We start from the raw sequence: 15,864 nt of genomic DNA on the forward strand, positions 1-15,864 counted from the left end.
CCATGAAATTCTGGAAGAATGTGGTTATTAATTTGCAAACAGAATCTTCTTTACTAACCAACTAACCTGATCTGTGACTTTTCTTTCTTTCCTTTCCCCTTCCCAAATGCATGACCTGTGATGGGATGTTAGGACGAATCTGACAATCTACAGTCTGATGAATTTAAAGCCTGCCTCATCAGTCTAGGACAGGTTGGAAATGACTTGCAGGTAGAGGAAACTGAAATAATTCTGTTTTCAGATGTAACAATAGCAAAAAAGATTGCATGTTTAAAACTCCAGTCTGTTGGTCATAATGCTTTGAAAAGATCCTGCCTCTGGGAAGACAACTGGTTTAGATGGACTGTCAGCATCACTTTGAGGTGTATTTTCCTTTACATTTTTCAAAGATTTTTCAGTTTATTTTACTTGGTTTGAGATACTTTATTTGGACACTGCTAGATACCCAGGAGGGCTCCTATCCTTCTTGCAATCAGACTTTTGTCAATTTTCCTTTCCTCAGACTCAATACAAGTTCTCGTATGCTCTCTCCTAATACAGGATGACACATTTCTCTCCAAGCCACTGCAATCTATCATAGCACAGAGGAAACGTTTATTTTCCTTCTTACTTTCATGCCATTTAATGTTTACTCAGCTTTGAGTCTAGAATGTTGTAGATATGTTATTGGCTGGAAAATGAGCGACCTCATTTCATACAAAGTCTTCAACTGATCTCCTTCTAAGCTTTGCATCCTTTAAGCCTGTATGCACATCTCTGCTGTAGTCAGGGTCTTGACAGCCGGCAGTCAGAAAGAAAATCCCTGTACTAATTTCCCACATATCAGCAGACTGCTCTCATAATGTATTTACTTTGGCCTTGGAATGAAGTAGTTCACTGTTTTTCACTTTTAGCTGCTAGAGATTCCATGCAGAACATTTCAAAGGCATTTCATATCAGGGAGGCAGCTTGAACATTTGCTGAGTTTGACTAGTTTAGTAACAAACTTTTCTCCTTGCTCTTCTCTTTGTCTTCTCTGGTTGTGTTCTCTGTATTCTTGTTCCATTCATCTCCTCCCTTATCTCTCCCCTGACCTTTCCTGATGTTACTTTTTTGTGGTGAAAATGTCTCTTTCCTGTGCGTAATATGTTAGTTACTTCTTCCTCTTTTAAAACTGATGATGATTCTGGTGACCTGATGGGGCAACATCAATGAAAACTGTTCACGCACTGGATCCAATATGCCAATGGTTCAAACTTGTCATCTCTCTGGAAATTACCTTGGATTCTTCAAACCCTCCCTTCTATATTCCTTACGTTGTTTTGGTCAATAGAGGAAGAATGGATTGATGGACCATGATGATTTCAGAGCTTGCTTAATTTCAATGGGTTATGATTTGGTACGAATTTTAAGAAAAAATGTCAACTGATTCTGCTCACAGCTAAAACATTAACCACAGCAATACTAAAGCTTATCTAAATAGAGAGGATACTAATGTCATTTACACTAGAGATAGTACTTTTCTTTGCTTTTGCTTTATTTTCAAATGATTAAAAGGGAAGTTAAAAGTAAAACAAGACACTTGAAAACCATATTCTATGGTGCACTGCATTGCTCTTTGAATTAAAGAAACTTTAAAAGTTGAAATTAACTTTTATTAAGCTAATGTTTTTGTAAATTTCTCCTTTTCTACCTGCATGATGAAGAATGAGTTTGATACTGTTTAATTTTCATAAACTTGCCTTGGGGGTTGCATTTTCCTTGCTTCAATTATTTATTCTAAGAATTTCCTCCAATATTCACCTTTTAAAGGGAAAAGAAAGAGATTATCCTTAGTTAAGGTGTCCTGTATTTGGCATGAAATTTTCAGAATTGTTTCCCTTCTTAGTTGTGTGAATCTGTTGTTGGTCTATTGTTTCACTTCCCTACATGGCACCTAAATTACAGTGGTTTAAGATGAGATGGAAAATGAAGTGTTAAATTGGAATAAGTTAAACAGGCATTGTGGGAGGGTGGGAGGGAGAGAAGATGGCAACAGTTAATTGAAAGGTACATATTTTATGTATTTAGGACAAAGGATACACCTTCCAAAAGCAGAGTAATTTTTACAGAAATGGGGTGGGCATTTAAGGTACAGATTTCATCAACTCTGATGCTCCTGTGTCAGGAAGATGCTTTATAAGCTCTGCAACTGTAAGTGGTTCTGGCTGGTTCATCAGAGGCTTGGGCTGTTGGAGACCGGTATTATGGTGACCATTTTCTTTGTTTTGGATTTTGTGAAAGGGTGAAGCTGAGTTTGCCCGAATCATGTCTCTGGTTGACCCCAATGGGCAAGGAACTGTCACTTTCCAGTCCTTCATTGACTTCATGACCAGAGAAACGGCAGACACAGACACGGCTGAGCAAGTGATAGCTTCCTTCAGAATCCTGGCTTCAGATAAGGTCAGTCACCGTGCTGCTGCTGTAAGGATTCTATCGCTCTCCTGTTTAGCCCTTCTTGTTACAATCCCTTCAGTAACAGTGAAGCTTTGTTTGCAGTTTGTCAGACTTTCACAGAAAAAGCATGTGCCTTTTCTTTGTTTGGAGCCAAGACTCTTACCTGAAATGAGTGCAGAATACAGGGCTTGGTCTATGTATCCTCATATCACAGAGAGCCAACATAAAATTAGGCATCTTCGACAAGACTTGGATGGTTGGTCTGTATAATGGATATATTGTACATCAGGTTATTTCCACACGACAGCCTTAATTAGTGGGGAACTCATCCTGCCTTTCATGCTGTTGTCTGGATGTTTCAGTGCAGAGTATGGCCCTCTGGAACATAGCCTAGATCAGGAGCACAAGACTACATCTGATTGCGATCCATGTTGTGACTGGACAGCTCACTCAACAGAGCGATGCAATGTGGTGTATCCATATCCTAGCAGAAACAGCAGGAGGAGGCCTCCTCTAGTTATTGGGTTTGTAGAGGAAGCTCCTGAATTTGGCATACTTTCGTCCCCACTGCCAGATGCACTTGTGACAGAGTGGTGTTTTAAGATGCAAGGGAGTATAATGGCAACACAAGAGCGTCTGGAGGAGTCAGGGCCATAAACAGTGCTGCCACAAAACCAGTCTTTTGCTGTGGAGAAAGAAGAGATCACAGCAGTACAGGTCTATTTGCCCAAGCTTGCTCGATTGATTTTCCTCATTCTAGCTGCTTGTATCGATTTTGTGATCTCAGTTAATGTGGACCACATTTTAAATTCCAGACATGTCCTCAGTAGCAATTCATGTGGAAGATGGTCTCAGGAAAAAGCGGTTTTCATTAGAGTGCTATTTTAAGCAATGTCAAGTCTGTTAACAGGGGGTATCCCTCATGTCATAAATGCAAACCATTAAGAACAATAGTGCATCTTTCTTTACACATATTTAGAACCTTGAAACTAATGGGAACTACCTGCATCTATCCTGTCACTGCAGAAGGGGCAGTAGTGCACTGCAGAGATCCTGACTATCCAGGGATAAGCTGTATCTGCAGCAGTCTGCCCATGGCTGCACAGTGCTTGGTAGCTAACGTACACAGTCACATAACCTGAGACTGTATTTTGACCTAATCAGTTTGTTGGTGAAATTGTCCCCTTCAACTCATAATTTGTGATGGAATTTACTGAGGAAAATATTTGGTCTCAGAAAAATAGGACAGATGTCCAAATTTATTAGTCACAGCCAGAGAAAATAAATATATTTTGTGTTTTTGAAGAACACATGCTGAATTTGTCAATCCTTTTCCCCTTCCCAGCCTTATATCCTGGCAGATGAGTTGCGTCGAGAGCTGCCTCCCGAGCAGGCTCAGTACTGCATCAAGAGAATGCCTCCGTACACCGGCCCGGGCTCCGTTCCTGGGGCTCTGGATTACACCTCCTTTTCATCAGCACTGTATGGAGAGAGCGACCTCTGATTCAGTAATTGGCTGTATTCGTGGTAGACACTAAAAATACCCACCTTATTGCCCAGATTGCTTCTCAAAAGCTTTGACAAGCTGATTTAAAAACAAGTTTTACAAATACAGTAGGTACTGTCAGTGTAAAGTGCTAGTAACTGAAGTAACAGGCGTATATTAAAGTGTGCAGCACGCTAGATACCTGCCTTGTTGTTTTTAGGTTGTCTGTCCTATGCAATACTAGAAAATATATTAAAAATACTGCAAGATATTAACTTTGGAAATATACATTCAGAAAACAGAATGTAAAATCTAAAAACTTTGAAACTCGCAAAATATTTCTCCATTTTCAAAATGTTTCAATGCCATATGCGCTTCTTTTACGATGTTCATGAAACTACATTAGATGTCATGCTTTTTTTCTTTCATAGAGCAATATTACTTTCCTCTCATGATTTCTGATTTTGTATGCTTCTATTGGTGGAATTTAATAAAATACTAAAATGCAGATTTTCAGGGAAGAAATACAGCAACCACGTAAAGTACTTAATTACAAAAATAATCCAGAATGCTATGCTTTTGTCACGAAGAGTTGTAATATAAGGGGGGAAAGCTGATTAAAGTGCAGTTTTAGAGTTCTGTAAGCAGTTCTTTTCTTTTAGGCCTTTTACAGCTGAGGGAATACAACTTTTATAATCAGAAATAATAAGGAAGCTAATTTCATGTGAACTATTTTGTTATGAAACCCTCATTCTTGTCTATGTTGGACAGTCTTTGTTTCTCAGTATAACAATGCATTATTGTATGTATTAGGGGGCAGCATTCATCTCTATCCTGCATAAAGCAAACTCCCATCTGAGCAAATGTAGTATGCTTGTCTTGCAGCTTTACCTGTTCAGTGCTCAAAATTCAGTTTGTCTTGACTTGTGCTGCGTTGCAGGCAGTTCTGTCTGTACCCTGCTCCTGTGCGCTAGACGTTTACTGTTTCTTTCCATCTTGAGAAATGACAGAGAATAAAAGCAGTAACTTTTTTACTTGAATCCTACCGACACTGAGGAAATGCAATGTAATCAAACAAAACCATTTACAAATGGTGAAGTGAGCTGTGCAGCCCAGTGCTATTAAAGCAATGATGTGCCTATTAAATAAAGTCTGCTTTTCAAAACCTTATGAGACTCTGTGGTGGGCAATTAACCTAGTGGCTCCCTCTAGGAACTGGAAACATTTCTGAACATCAAAGGAGTTTTCAGATGCTAAAAATTCAAAGTCCGTCACACATTTCAGTACATTGTGTCTTCATGAACAACAGTCTCTGTGTGCTGGAGGGACAGTCTGGTTTCATGAAGAGAGATGGAGCTCAGAATGAGTTGGAGCGTTTCCATTTAGGTCACCTGAGCACAGATGTCCACAGCTTGTTAGACTCCAAGCTTAGATTGATTTCAGTGGGACTTAGGCACTACTGCTTTTGTGAGGACATTGTCCTTAACTTTTCTGTATGTTACTTTTTCCACCTGTGCAAAAAAGCAGATCTTAAGTATGCAGTAGTGCTTTCACTGGCCATTGTTTGGAAATTTATGGATGGCAAGTATTAAAAATCTGTGTCTGATGTCAATCCTAAAGCAGGTTAAGGTGGGTGGAATGGGAGCAATTTCAAAACAATCCCAGAGAGACAGACGTTGACCAAATACCTCTTCCTTCTCCCTTCTGTACAAAGACCAGCAGAGGACTTGCCAGGGCTAGGAGCTCATCTCCTACAGTGCATGTGCAGCCTTGCACACAGAAAGAAGCTGCTACTGCCACTGCTGATAATGAAATGGTGCAGTGCAGTCTCCTTCTGTGAATACAGTGCCTGTACATGCTAAGTCAGGAAGCTCTGCCTTAAAGCAAAGACATTTCCAGCTAAATGACTGCTGGTCAGGCTGAATCCTACTGAAAAATAAATCTGTACATCTCTCATTGTCACAGTTTAATGCAACTGGAAGAACAAAACATTGAGCTTCTGAATGTGGCATGAAAGCAAAATGTTAGTGCTACTGGCAGGATTATGCAAAAAAATTGCCACAAAGTTTGTATCTAACACCTCTGTCAGGTGTTGTTTGTGTTCTCTACCCACTAATTTTTATATTGTCATATTATTAACTGTTTTTGATAGTATGGAAGGGGCTTCTAAGCTCCTCCTTCATCTGTACTCTGTTGATCGAAGCATGTGAGAGATAATGTTGTCAGCAGCAAGAGAATAAAACTTTTGCAAAGTAATTTTTCCAATCTTATATCAGCTTTCTGATTTCTAAAGTAGAATGAACAGAACCAGTAGCTGAGAACTGCAGGGATTAATTATCCATTCACACTTGCCTAAAAATGTTATACTATAACAATTACTTTGATATGTCTTACAAGTAAAATGAAGATAAAACAAAAAAAATTATTTCTCCTAGGATCAATATAAGTAAACTGTGTTATTTTACCCTAAAGAGGGTAATCCTCAAGGTCCTTTAAAATATTCTGTGATCACAGTTTAGGGCAAATTTGGGAGAAAACTCTAAATGGGGTTCAGGGGCATTACACATTTTCTTTTCCTCTAAGGCTCTGTTTTTAGTAGGTGGCATTTGTGTATTTCTGCAGGATCATTTTTCACACTGTGAATCAATGCAGCAACATTTTCTGTCCACATAATTCTGTCAGAAAACTAGTTTTACTATTAAAGGAGTACAGTAGCTGAGTCGAGGGTAATGAATGTGTCAATCACAGGGCCCAAATCAAGGTTCAGTAGCTGGAGGAACAGCATTATTTTGATGAACATGAGAATGAAAGTTGCAGAATAAATGTAGAATAAATTACAATTCACAAAGGTTAGTAAGGCTTTAAGTTGCTTTAATAACCATAATGAAGATGTCTTCTTTGACTTTACATGAAAACAACAGTTCTTTGGAAAATTTTCTGCCAAGATAATTTTGATTTCATAGTATTAATTTTCAGACACTGATTTTTTAAAAGGTGCTGATACAGGTCTGCTGTCGGCTCTATGGTGCCTTCACACCTCCCTTCTTTGTACACAGTTTCCACCACCATTTTCTTTAACTGACCACAAAATGCTTGGGTCACAGCCACTGCTAGAGGCTTGTATTTTCATCAGAACATCCTGTTGTTCTGTTTCTGAATTCTTGGAGGAGATCATGTTCTTTTATTCAGGTTGTTCATGGTGTATGTAAAGGTTATTCCAGACACAAGTGGTCTCACTGAAGGAGGAAAATAGTTCCTGTTAGCAGCTGGATTTGGATGGTAAGTAGTTCCTTTCTTGGCTGAAATAGCTTGTGATTGAGACTAATTCTGTAAGGAAGCAATTGTTTGATCATCACTAAATGAACAGGCACTTTGGAGCATGCTTTCATCACTGTAATGGTACCAATATTTTTGGTGGGCTTCTACAAATAGTCCCAGTAATATTTAATGAGAAAATAATACCTATTTATTACCTGTGCCACTTTTCCCCAAGTTTCATGGTTAACAACCTGTGCACTTATTTGCTTGTGCATCAGTGTACCTTCTGCTTGTGTTCAGAGGGTATTTTATTTGGGGAGCCACTTCAGCAGCATCAAACCTGGATTACAGACAGCATGTTCTGGTGAGATTCTACTTGTTTTAGATCAATTTTTTTTATATAGAAAAACTCACTGTTCTAAGCTGGATTTTATTTCACATTTGTCTCTTTTTAAAATGTGTAATTCCTTTCTAGTTTTAACCCAAGGTGTGGGCTGCCATCACAAAGGACAAGTCTATCTCTACTTTTTCCATGATCCCATTAATTTATAAATAGAAAAGTTTCCTGGACTGATTACCATGCTGGCTGGGAATACATATCTAGAGTGCTTAGAACTGTAGATTATCCCCTGGAGCAGCAGCCTGTATTTACATTACCTTAAAGTGATTGTATAACTGGAATTAGGGGCCCAGCCACCCACCACCCACTTTCACTGAAAGTCCTTTATTATTCCCAACAAAAGAACATTTATGTGCAGACAACAAACCTTGAGCCAGTACTAGAAGTGCCTTCATTTCCTTCATTAATTAAGGCAGATATATTAAACAATAAGCCAAATCTTTTCCATATATGAGCTTGACTAGGATTTCATATTCTAATCTTCAAAAGAAATTCCTCTGCTAATTTTCTAGGTTTTGGGGAATTTCATTGGCATTTGTAATACTGCTTTTCACAATTCATTTATCAGCATATTGCTTTAATTACTTGGAAATCAAATATATTGGATGAATATCCTGAGACAATAAATGTCCCAAGGCTATTTTAGCACCCACCCATCCCTCATCTACTTGCACCTGGCTGTTTTGTTTCAAAACCTGTCTGTTTTATTTGGCCCCAACACATGGAAACTTTCTTCCTTTCAGGAGTCCTGTTAATGCTTTGAGTGAAAAATGACCTTGAGTGCTGTCCTTGGGAGGAGTGGTTATCCTGTGTGCTCTCCTGAGCTGGAGCCCTCCAGCTGCATAAGGGATACTTGTGGCAGAAGCCCAGGTACAGAACAGCTCTTCTGGCTCAGACACTGAAGGTCCTGTTTCAGGTTTCAGCTGTTCTACTGATAAGACTGAAAGAGAAGAAATGTTTGCACAAGTTGCCAGCAAATCTGGCCTTGATTTGAATGGAACTGTCAATACAGGCACAGCAAATTATTATAATTTAAAAAAAGGCACCACAAAAAAGCAAAGAATCACTGTATCAAACATCTTGTTCAGACTTGTATCCTGGCTCCAACCATTACGAACAGAAGGAATAATGGAAAAGTCTAAACGGAGATGGCAAGTAGTCATGTGTGACCAAAAGAGTCTCCAAGCTGACAGTAATTTGTGGATCATGAATTTGTAGAACTCTGCACGCTGATGCCAAATTTTAGTCTGTTTTTCTGCCAAAGTAATATATTTGCTTTGAGAGCTCCTTCTGTATTCCTTTCAGTAGGACCTGCTGCATCTATAAACCCTCCACTAGCCTATTGGATATAGCTGAAAAACAGTTTTACTTTTTATGCCTTTATCTTTTCTGTACTGTTTCCCAAAGTCTTTTTGGTTGCTCTGGTTATCCCTTTATCTTCTCTTAACCTACCAGAATTAATATGGACACGATGCCAGCTTTCTGAAGGATCTTTGCAAAACATAAGGAACAAGAGAGAGAGGAAATGTTACCTCCCAGGAAACAAAACCCCAGTAACAGTTTTTAAAAACTCTTTAACAAACCTATTTAAATGAAAATCAGACACCCAGTAATGTTTGGGGGGTGCCCAGTGAGTGTGATGAACATGTAGAGCACACATGACATGGTCAAGCACAAGATCCCTGACGCCTTGTCTGTTGCTGCTGTCATTAAACCAAAGGCACAGAATCTAACAGTGGGTGGTCTTGCTGTTATTTGTGCAGTGTCTAGGGACAATGCTCCAGGGCAGCTCTAACTTTTACCTTTGTTATTTGCTAATGGAAGGTGACAAGGCCTGATCTGCCACAGCAAGCTGGCAAACATTCATACTGTCCAGCAAACACTTTTGGCACTTGAAAGTAATATCTTTCTCATTATCTGAAGTGACTTGTGGGCTTGAGGGGCTGAAATATCAGTATTTTAGTATGTAAATAAAAATGTAAAAGTATTATTACATTCTTTAGCTGTTGAATTATATTTGATTTTTTTCCATTTTTCATTTTAAGTGCATATGCACTTGAAAGAAGTGGAAATTATGCTTGTGGCAAGAAGAAAAATGTAAACCTTATATAAAAAAAAGACACATTTTTTTAACATTTTTCATTCTTCTTAGCAAACAAAAAATACATTTCTATCAGTTGCCTATACTTAAGAAGTATAGCACTACAAACTATAAACACTACATACTAAATGTTTTGATTATGGTTGTGCAAACACCTTCCATCCATCAAAAATTAATAACTAGTTTTGCATTTTCTTTCAGCAGGAAAAACTGAAATCATTCAATTACGACCCCACCTGACTGCCCCAACACTCTCCCTCTTCTGGGAGCTTAAGCAGATTTTCTGTAAGACTCATTGTTTCTTCAAGCCAAACCATGAACACAGATGGCCTGGCTGGCCTTATTTGCAAGGGACAACTGGAACAGCTAGAGTGAAATGAGCATTCTGCCTTTTGGAGAAGCTCAAAAAGGCAACATCCTGGTCAGGGTCATTACCCCTTCTTGTAGTGGTGGCCTTTAACTGAAGTGCTGCTCTGCAGACAGGATTGCCTTTAGCAGTGACCATTAATTTGCCTTTTCTGAGGAGGCACCTCCCTTCCTGCCAGCATTCCTGTCTCTTGGAATATCACTTTCCTTTCTAACTCAGACACCAGCCTCTGTCTGCCACTGCCCTTTTCCTGCTTTTAACAGCTGTCCCTTAGAGCTTAAATGTTTCTGACTGGAAATGTTGACTCAAATCTAGTTTAATGATTTTGAGGCACCCTTGAACTGGATTTTAAAGGGAGAAACTTTATTTCTACTTGATCAGAATGCAGTTATTCTTGATTTGTACTAAGGCAATAGAGTGTTCTTCCCTTTCTTTTTATTTAGTATCTTTAGCTTTACCTGCTACTCCTGAAGTATTTATTAGACCCTTCAATAGACAGGAATGACAGTATGCTCTTCAGTCATCAGGCCTATACGGAAAGATGTTTGTGTACCACACAAAAACCTAAGATATAAACTACAGATTATTCCACCAGCACCTGCTGGCATCGAAGTCCACGTGCTTGCAGTGAATTTTGCTCTACATAGTAAAGAGGGGACGGGAGACTTAAGTGTGATTAACCTACACCCCTCTACCCTCGTCATACCCTTCTGGAGGCTTTGCCAGCTCCCAGTGTACCTGTCCTATCTGCACGTGGGACAGCAAATAGGAGAGAAGGGAAGGATAAAACATTATTTTCACATGCCAGAATATACAGGGAGACTCAGATCTACTTTTCCTTGCAGCTCTCCTATGTTACCTCCAAGCTCAAGTCATTGAGTTTGCTTAATCTTAGATTGCTTAATACATTTTAGGCTTAACAAGTGTTAAGGCCCAAAGTGAAGTACTTTGGTTTCACAAGACAAAAAAAGAGATATTAAAGGAAAAGAAAAACTCAAAGACAATCATTGTAGAACACAGCCTAAGAAAAGAAACTTTTCACTTCTAAGTTGAAAACTTGCCAAAGAGTAAGACCTGGAAGGTATCAGTAATCAAGAGGGTGGAAATATTTGTCCCTTAGTATGACAAAGTACACTCTGGGAATTTTTTTTTAATGTAAATGTGTATTAGTGATAACTAAAGAAAGACTCTGCCCTAGAGGAGCGTTCCCTGTCAGTGTGTCTTGCTCATTCTGTCGCTGGTGTAAGAGGCAGCTTCTTCCTCACAATTTTATTTCTGAAGCTTAGGCAAGATTTAGAACCAACATCACCTCTAAGTATTTTTTCATGTTTCTTCATTTCTTCATTCATACACAAGACTTTCAGCATTAAGGTTCTTTTTTTGTCTGATAATTCTATATTGTTGTACCACTTGCATTTTTCTTTCATTTAATATGTTGACTTGAAAACAATTTTCTTTAGTTATAGTTAGTTCTTTACTCATCTCCAGCAAAACAAGTTTTGTTGAAGGGTTTGTATTTCTGGAAAAGGTTCCTAAAACTCGTTTTCTACCTCATGTCTGGGACTTAAATCCATGATGCTCTTTCCTTGCTCCTGACCCCATCAGCTTCCTTCTTCCCTCTCTGTTTCTGCTCTGCTAGAATGAATTGGATGCATAGGAAGGGATAGCATTGCTCAAATCCCTCTCAAAGTAAGGGAGATGGTGTCTGCCTATAGCAAGGGCAAGGAAAATGTCACTGCTATGTCTGTGATCATAAGCAGATTCCACAAAGTTTTGAAGCCTAATGTGTTAGACTGCAAAACAAACTGAATGAACCATGTGGTTTCAAAGTCCTTCAAAGAGAAGAGAACTGCCTATAAAACATTATTTTTAAGAGATTGTTGACAACATACTGGACTGTTTCTATGTGTAAGTTAGAGAAAGCCAAGTAGGGCACTGGTCTTTCAAGGTACTTTACACATAAAGATTCCCTCTGCCCTTGCAAAGAAATCTTACAAGGTTTGCTGTTTAATGAAAGAAAGTGATGGAATTGAGGCCACTCTCTCACAGGGATGGAGCCATGCCTGACAGCTGGATGCACTGCTGGAAGCTCTCCAGTGTCACTCACCCAGCACATGACCTGCACATGTCCCTTTTCTCTGCCTCATTGTGCCACGCTTGCACTACCAGGATGCAGATGGTTGGGCTACTTGGCTTTGTCTTTTATTGTCCACCATTCAAAGCAGCTCAAACCTTTCTATAATCCTCCTCAGTCGTCACATTTCTGTAGATCTCAAGCTGTGTTGAACACAAACCAATGTGATTGTCAGGAGGAGTGTAATCCCATCCACAGCGCACAGGCAGCACAGTATGCCTAGGGCTTGTGCTCTGACAGCTCCCTTCAGCTGCTGGAGTTTGTATCTCTGAGCTTGTCTATCAACTGGTACGGCCCTGAGAACACCATCAGCCTCTTTCCTATGATTTTGATATGGATGCCTGAAAGGTGCATATTTAGAGTTTTAAAAATGCTGCAAAATTTCATAATGAAATAAATATAAAGTATTTACTGGTATAAACCTGTAACTAGTTGAAAGTAGTTGACAGAGTTTGCCAGCAGAATGAATAAGCTGTAAGACTACACCCCCTATTGAATTCCCAGTCCTCTCATGCCTGCATTTTAGTCCTTGCACGCATTTATACACTGTTTCATCACCAAATATTCTCTAAAGTGATGGAAAAGGTTATATTCAGTTCACTCTAGTGTGTTTGATTTCACTTTCATGAAGACTTTGGGTTTTTTAAAATAGTGAAGTCCAAAATCTATGGTAAATACATACCATAAATTTGTTGGTATTTCCCTGAACTGCAGATCTTTAATACGCTATTCTGACATTTGGAGTGTGCCTAGAATTGATCTTGAAGCACTCAGCTCTCTCTTGCCTTCAGGTAATATTTTGGTCCTGAAAGAAAAATGTTAAGATCATAATTTGCCTTATACAGAACATACAGATAATTTGTGTTTGGATCACTAAAAAATCACCCTCTAAGTTGCTGGTCTACAAAATTATTAAAAATAAATAGTAATTCTTAAGCTCAGAGGAAATTCTGAAAATAAGAAACAAGTAGTGCTACTTAGTCATCCAAAATAGGGCAAGAAAAAAATAATCCAAAAGTCATCCAAAATAGGGCTGCAGCAAAACAGCACAAGTGGTAACTTCACAGAAGAGGGTGCCAAGAGCTGTGCTCTGAAATCAAATTAATCTGTTTTCCCCTTCAAACTTCTGCATGGAGCTGTGAATGCTTTGCTTGGATATATTTCTCTGAAATGCAACTGTTCTGTAGTAACATGAATAATTCTACTGTTACTGTTTAAATAAGGATTATTATGTGAATAACCCATTAGGAACTGCATCCTCAGAAATAAAGGCAGATAATATGGGAAGAAGAGGTTTATTTTTGTAATTAATATTGCAGAGGTATTTAAAACACAACCCCAAAAACTAAGAGTGGGCTAAAGACCTGTGCTGGATCTTACACACGTGTAAGGTCATTGCGTTATTTGAATGCATGGGCGTGCCAATAGAGTAATGAACTGGTGAACAGATCCTTGGCACTGAAAAAAATAATCAAAATATGAGGATGGCTTTGTTTGCTTCAAATGCTGCCTGGTTTTAGGAGATCTTTTAGTGAGAGTTTATTTCTATGTGTGGGAGGAGCTGGGGAAGCAGTGGTTTGAAAACACCTTCAAATACTTGGAATAAACATCAGAACTTGATCTGACTTAGAGTTTTTTGATTCCTTTAGCTAAAGATATTAATTTGGATTTAGTCTTGCTGCAATTAGGAAGGCACTAACTTCACTAAACCACCATTTATAACTCCCTTCAGAAACCTGGATTCTCATCATGATACTATGAGTGACTCTGTGTCTGCACCTGATGTTTAAATAGGGCTAATACCCAATAGTGCTAAGGTCAGGTTTCTCACACACAGGAATGATTCCACCTTTGTGTTCTCCCCTGCTCTACTCACTGCTCTGCAACTCTAAGCGTCTCCTGGTATTGCTCTAAATTGCTCTAAAGGGAACAGTATTTTGACAGGCTAATTTAGCAAAATAAAAACAATGCTCTGCAAGACAAAAAAAAACACAACAAAAAAACCAGTTTTCAAGCTTAAAGGCATGTTACTGCAAATCCTTGAATGTTACCTCCAAACACACCCTGTTTTAGATCATCTCGAAAAAGCAGCTCAGAAATCTTGCTAATTGCAGGTGTATGTCAGCCCTGGGATAGGGACACTCATCAGGACCCCCCAGCATTGTGCAATACCGTCAGCATTGAAACTAAACCAAGAAAAGGGACCTGAGATTCTAACACTGCAAAACACATTAAGGCTGAAGTTTGGTGGTGTTATTTCTTTATTGGATGAATGCTACCTTTACCACTCATCCACTCATTCCTCTTCCCTTCACCCTCTGAAGCGTATCTTGCTTCAGTTGTGCTCCTTGGGTTGCTTGTACAACTCCAGTTGCACAAGCAGAATGAACACACTCTGAGAGTTGCTGCCCTCTCTTCCTGCTGGTGATCCTACATCAACCCTGGAGATCATTCTGCTGCAGATGAATTGGATCAGAAATCTGTTACCACTGATAACTGACTTATACAGAAGAACTCTCTTTAAGGGCTAGCACCTGCACAAGGAAACAGATGGAAACAGGAGGATGGCACAGGGTGGGATTTGGGACTGACCTTTCACAGCACCACACAGTCAAACTGTCTTAATTTGATTAAACTGCAAAAGAACTGGGATACGTGAAATGATCCTTTTCAAAATCACCTTCAAATCCGCAGCTTTTTTTTTTTTTTTTTGCCCCACTGACCTACTTTGCAGCAGTTCCACAAACAACTGCATCAGCACATGCAAGGACGTGCTGAGCTGTGGTACAAAGATCTGTCGCCACAAAGCAACTGTGTAGACAGTGAGCTTTTTAACCTGCATTGCTGCCAGAGGAAGTTTTCAGAGTGTTATGTGACATGACAAAAAGGAAGGAAGCTGTCAAAGTCAAGCAAAGAAATGCACTCCCTAATATCTCATAATGAACAGTTCTCAAAGCATTTCCCATCTCTGTAATATATGCAAATTGTGTGTATTAGGGTTCAAATTAGGCACTCATTTGGAATACCTAACTTCTGCTTCTGTTTAGTGTATTCCCCTTCTGTTGCTAGGTTTTTGAAGAGTATGGGTTTCCTGACAATCACACCTTACACTGGAATTTTGGGACAAATTTTGCAGTAGGAGCTCAGGCTAACCACTGAAATGGTTTGCTGACAGGTAAGGTCTGCTCTCCAACAATGTCTCCTGGCATTCAAAACTGGAACATGGCCTCTACAACTGAAGTTGGACTACTACCTAGCTGATTTGTGGGCTGCCTGCATTTCTTCTGAAAATGAATGAGATATATACGTTATTTAAACATAAGGCTAATTTTTTAATATACATATACTTGATTTAGTATTGACCAAAGTGACAGCTGATTATGAAAGTTCCTACATCACACCAGACTTAAAAAGAGTTTGTAACCACTGTTTCTGTTCAAAAGAAAAATCAAGGCTGAATATTTAGGAATTCCAGGAATTGTCTACACTAGCAGCTTTTAACTCATTTTGAATCCCTTAAGGACTTCCCAGGGAAAATGCAGAAGCCACTATTAAGAAGCAAGCCATACTCTGAGCTGATACAAGGCTTTATGATGCTGCACACGGCTGAGGCCCAGGCACCTAAAGGAAGGAAGGCACCTCAGTTTGCACCTGTTAACACAGAACAAGTGGTCCCTGCATCTTCACCTGCTGCATTTGCCTT

General features: G+C 39.2%; 1 protein-coding gene across 4 annotated transcripts in view; it reads left to right on the forward strand.

Annotated features, from left to right (window-relative positions):
• Nucleotides 1-5,071, forward strand: part of ACTN2 (actinin alpha 2) — a 67,425-nt gene extending 62,354 nt beyond the window's left edge. Inside the window, exons 19-22 of one of the 4 annotated variants that reach the window (XM_015622705.3) lie at nt 133-210; nt 1,313-1,378; nt 2,263-2,421; nt 3,761-5,071. In XM_015622705.3, coding sequence (XP_015478191.1) covers nt 133-210; nt 1,313-1,378; nt 2,263-2,421; nt 3,761-3,919 — 462 coding nt within the window. In that variant the 3' untranslated portion in view covers nt 3,920-5,071. The remainder of the gene's footprint in view (nt 1-132; nt 211-1,312; nt 1,379-2,262; nt 2,422-3,760) is intronic. The other 3 variants (XM_033512683.1, XM_015622704.2, XM_019006127.1) reach the window with 3 other exon arrangements.
• Nucleotides 5,072-15,864: the final 10,793 nt, after the last annotated feature.

This window comes from Parus major, chromosome 3 (genome assembly GCF_001522545.3).
Source record: "Parus major isolate Abel chromosome 3, Parus_major1.1, whole genome shotgun sequence".
Lineage (NCBI taxonomy): Eukaryota > Metazoa > Chordata > Aves > Passeriformes > Paridae > Parus > Parus major.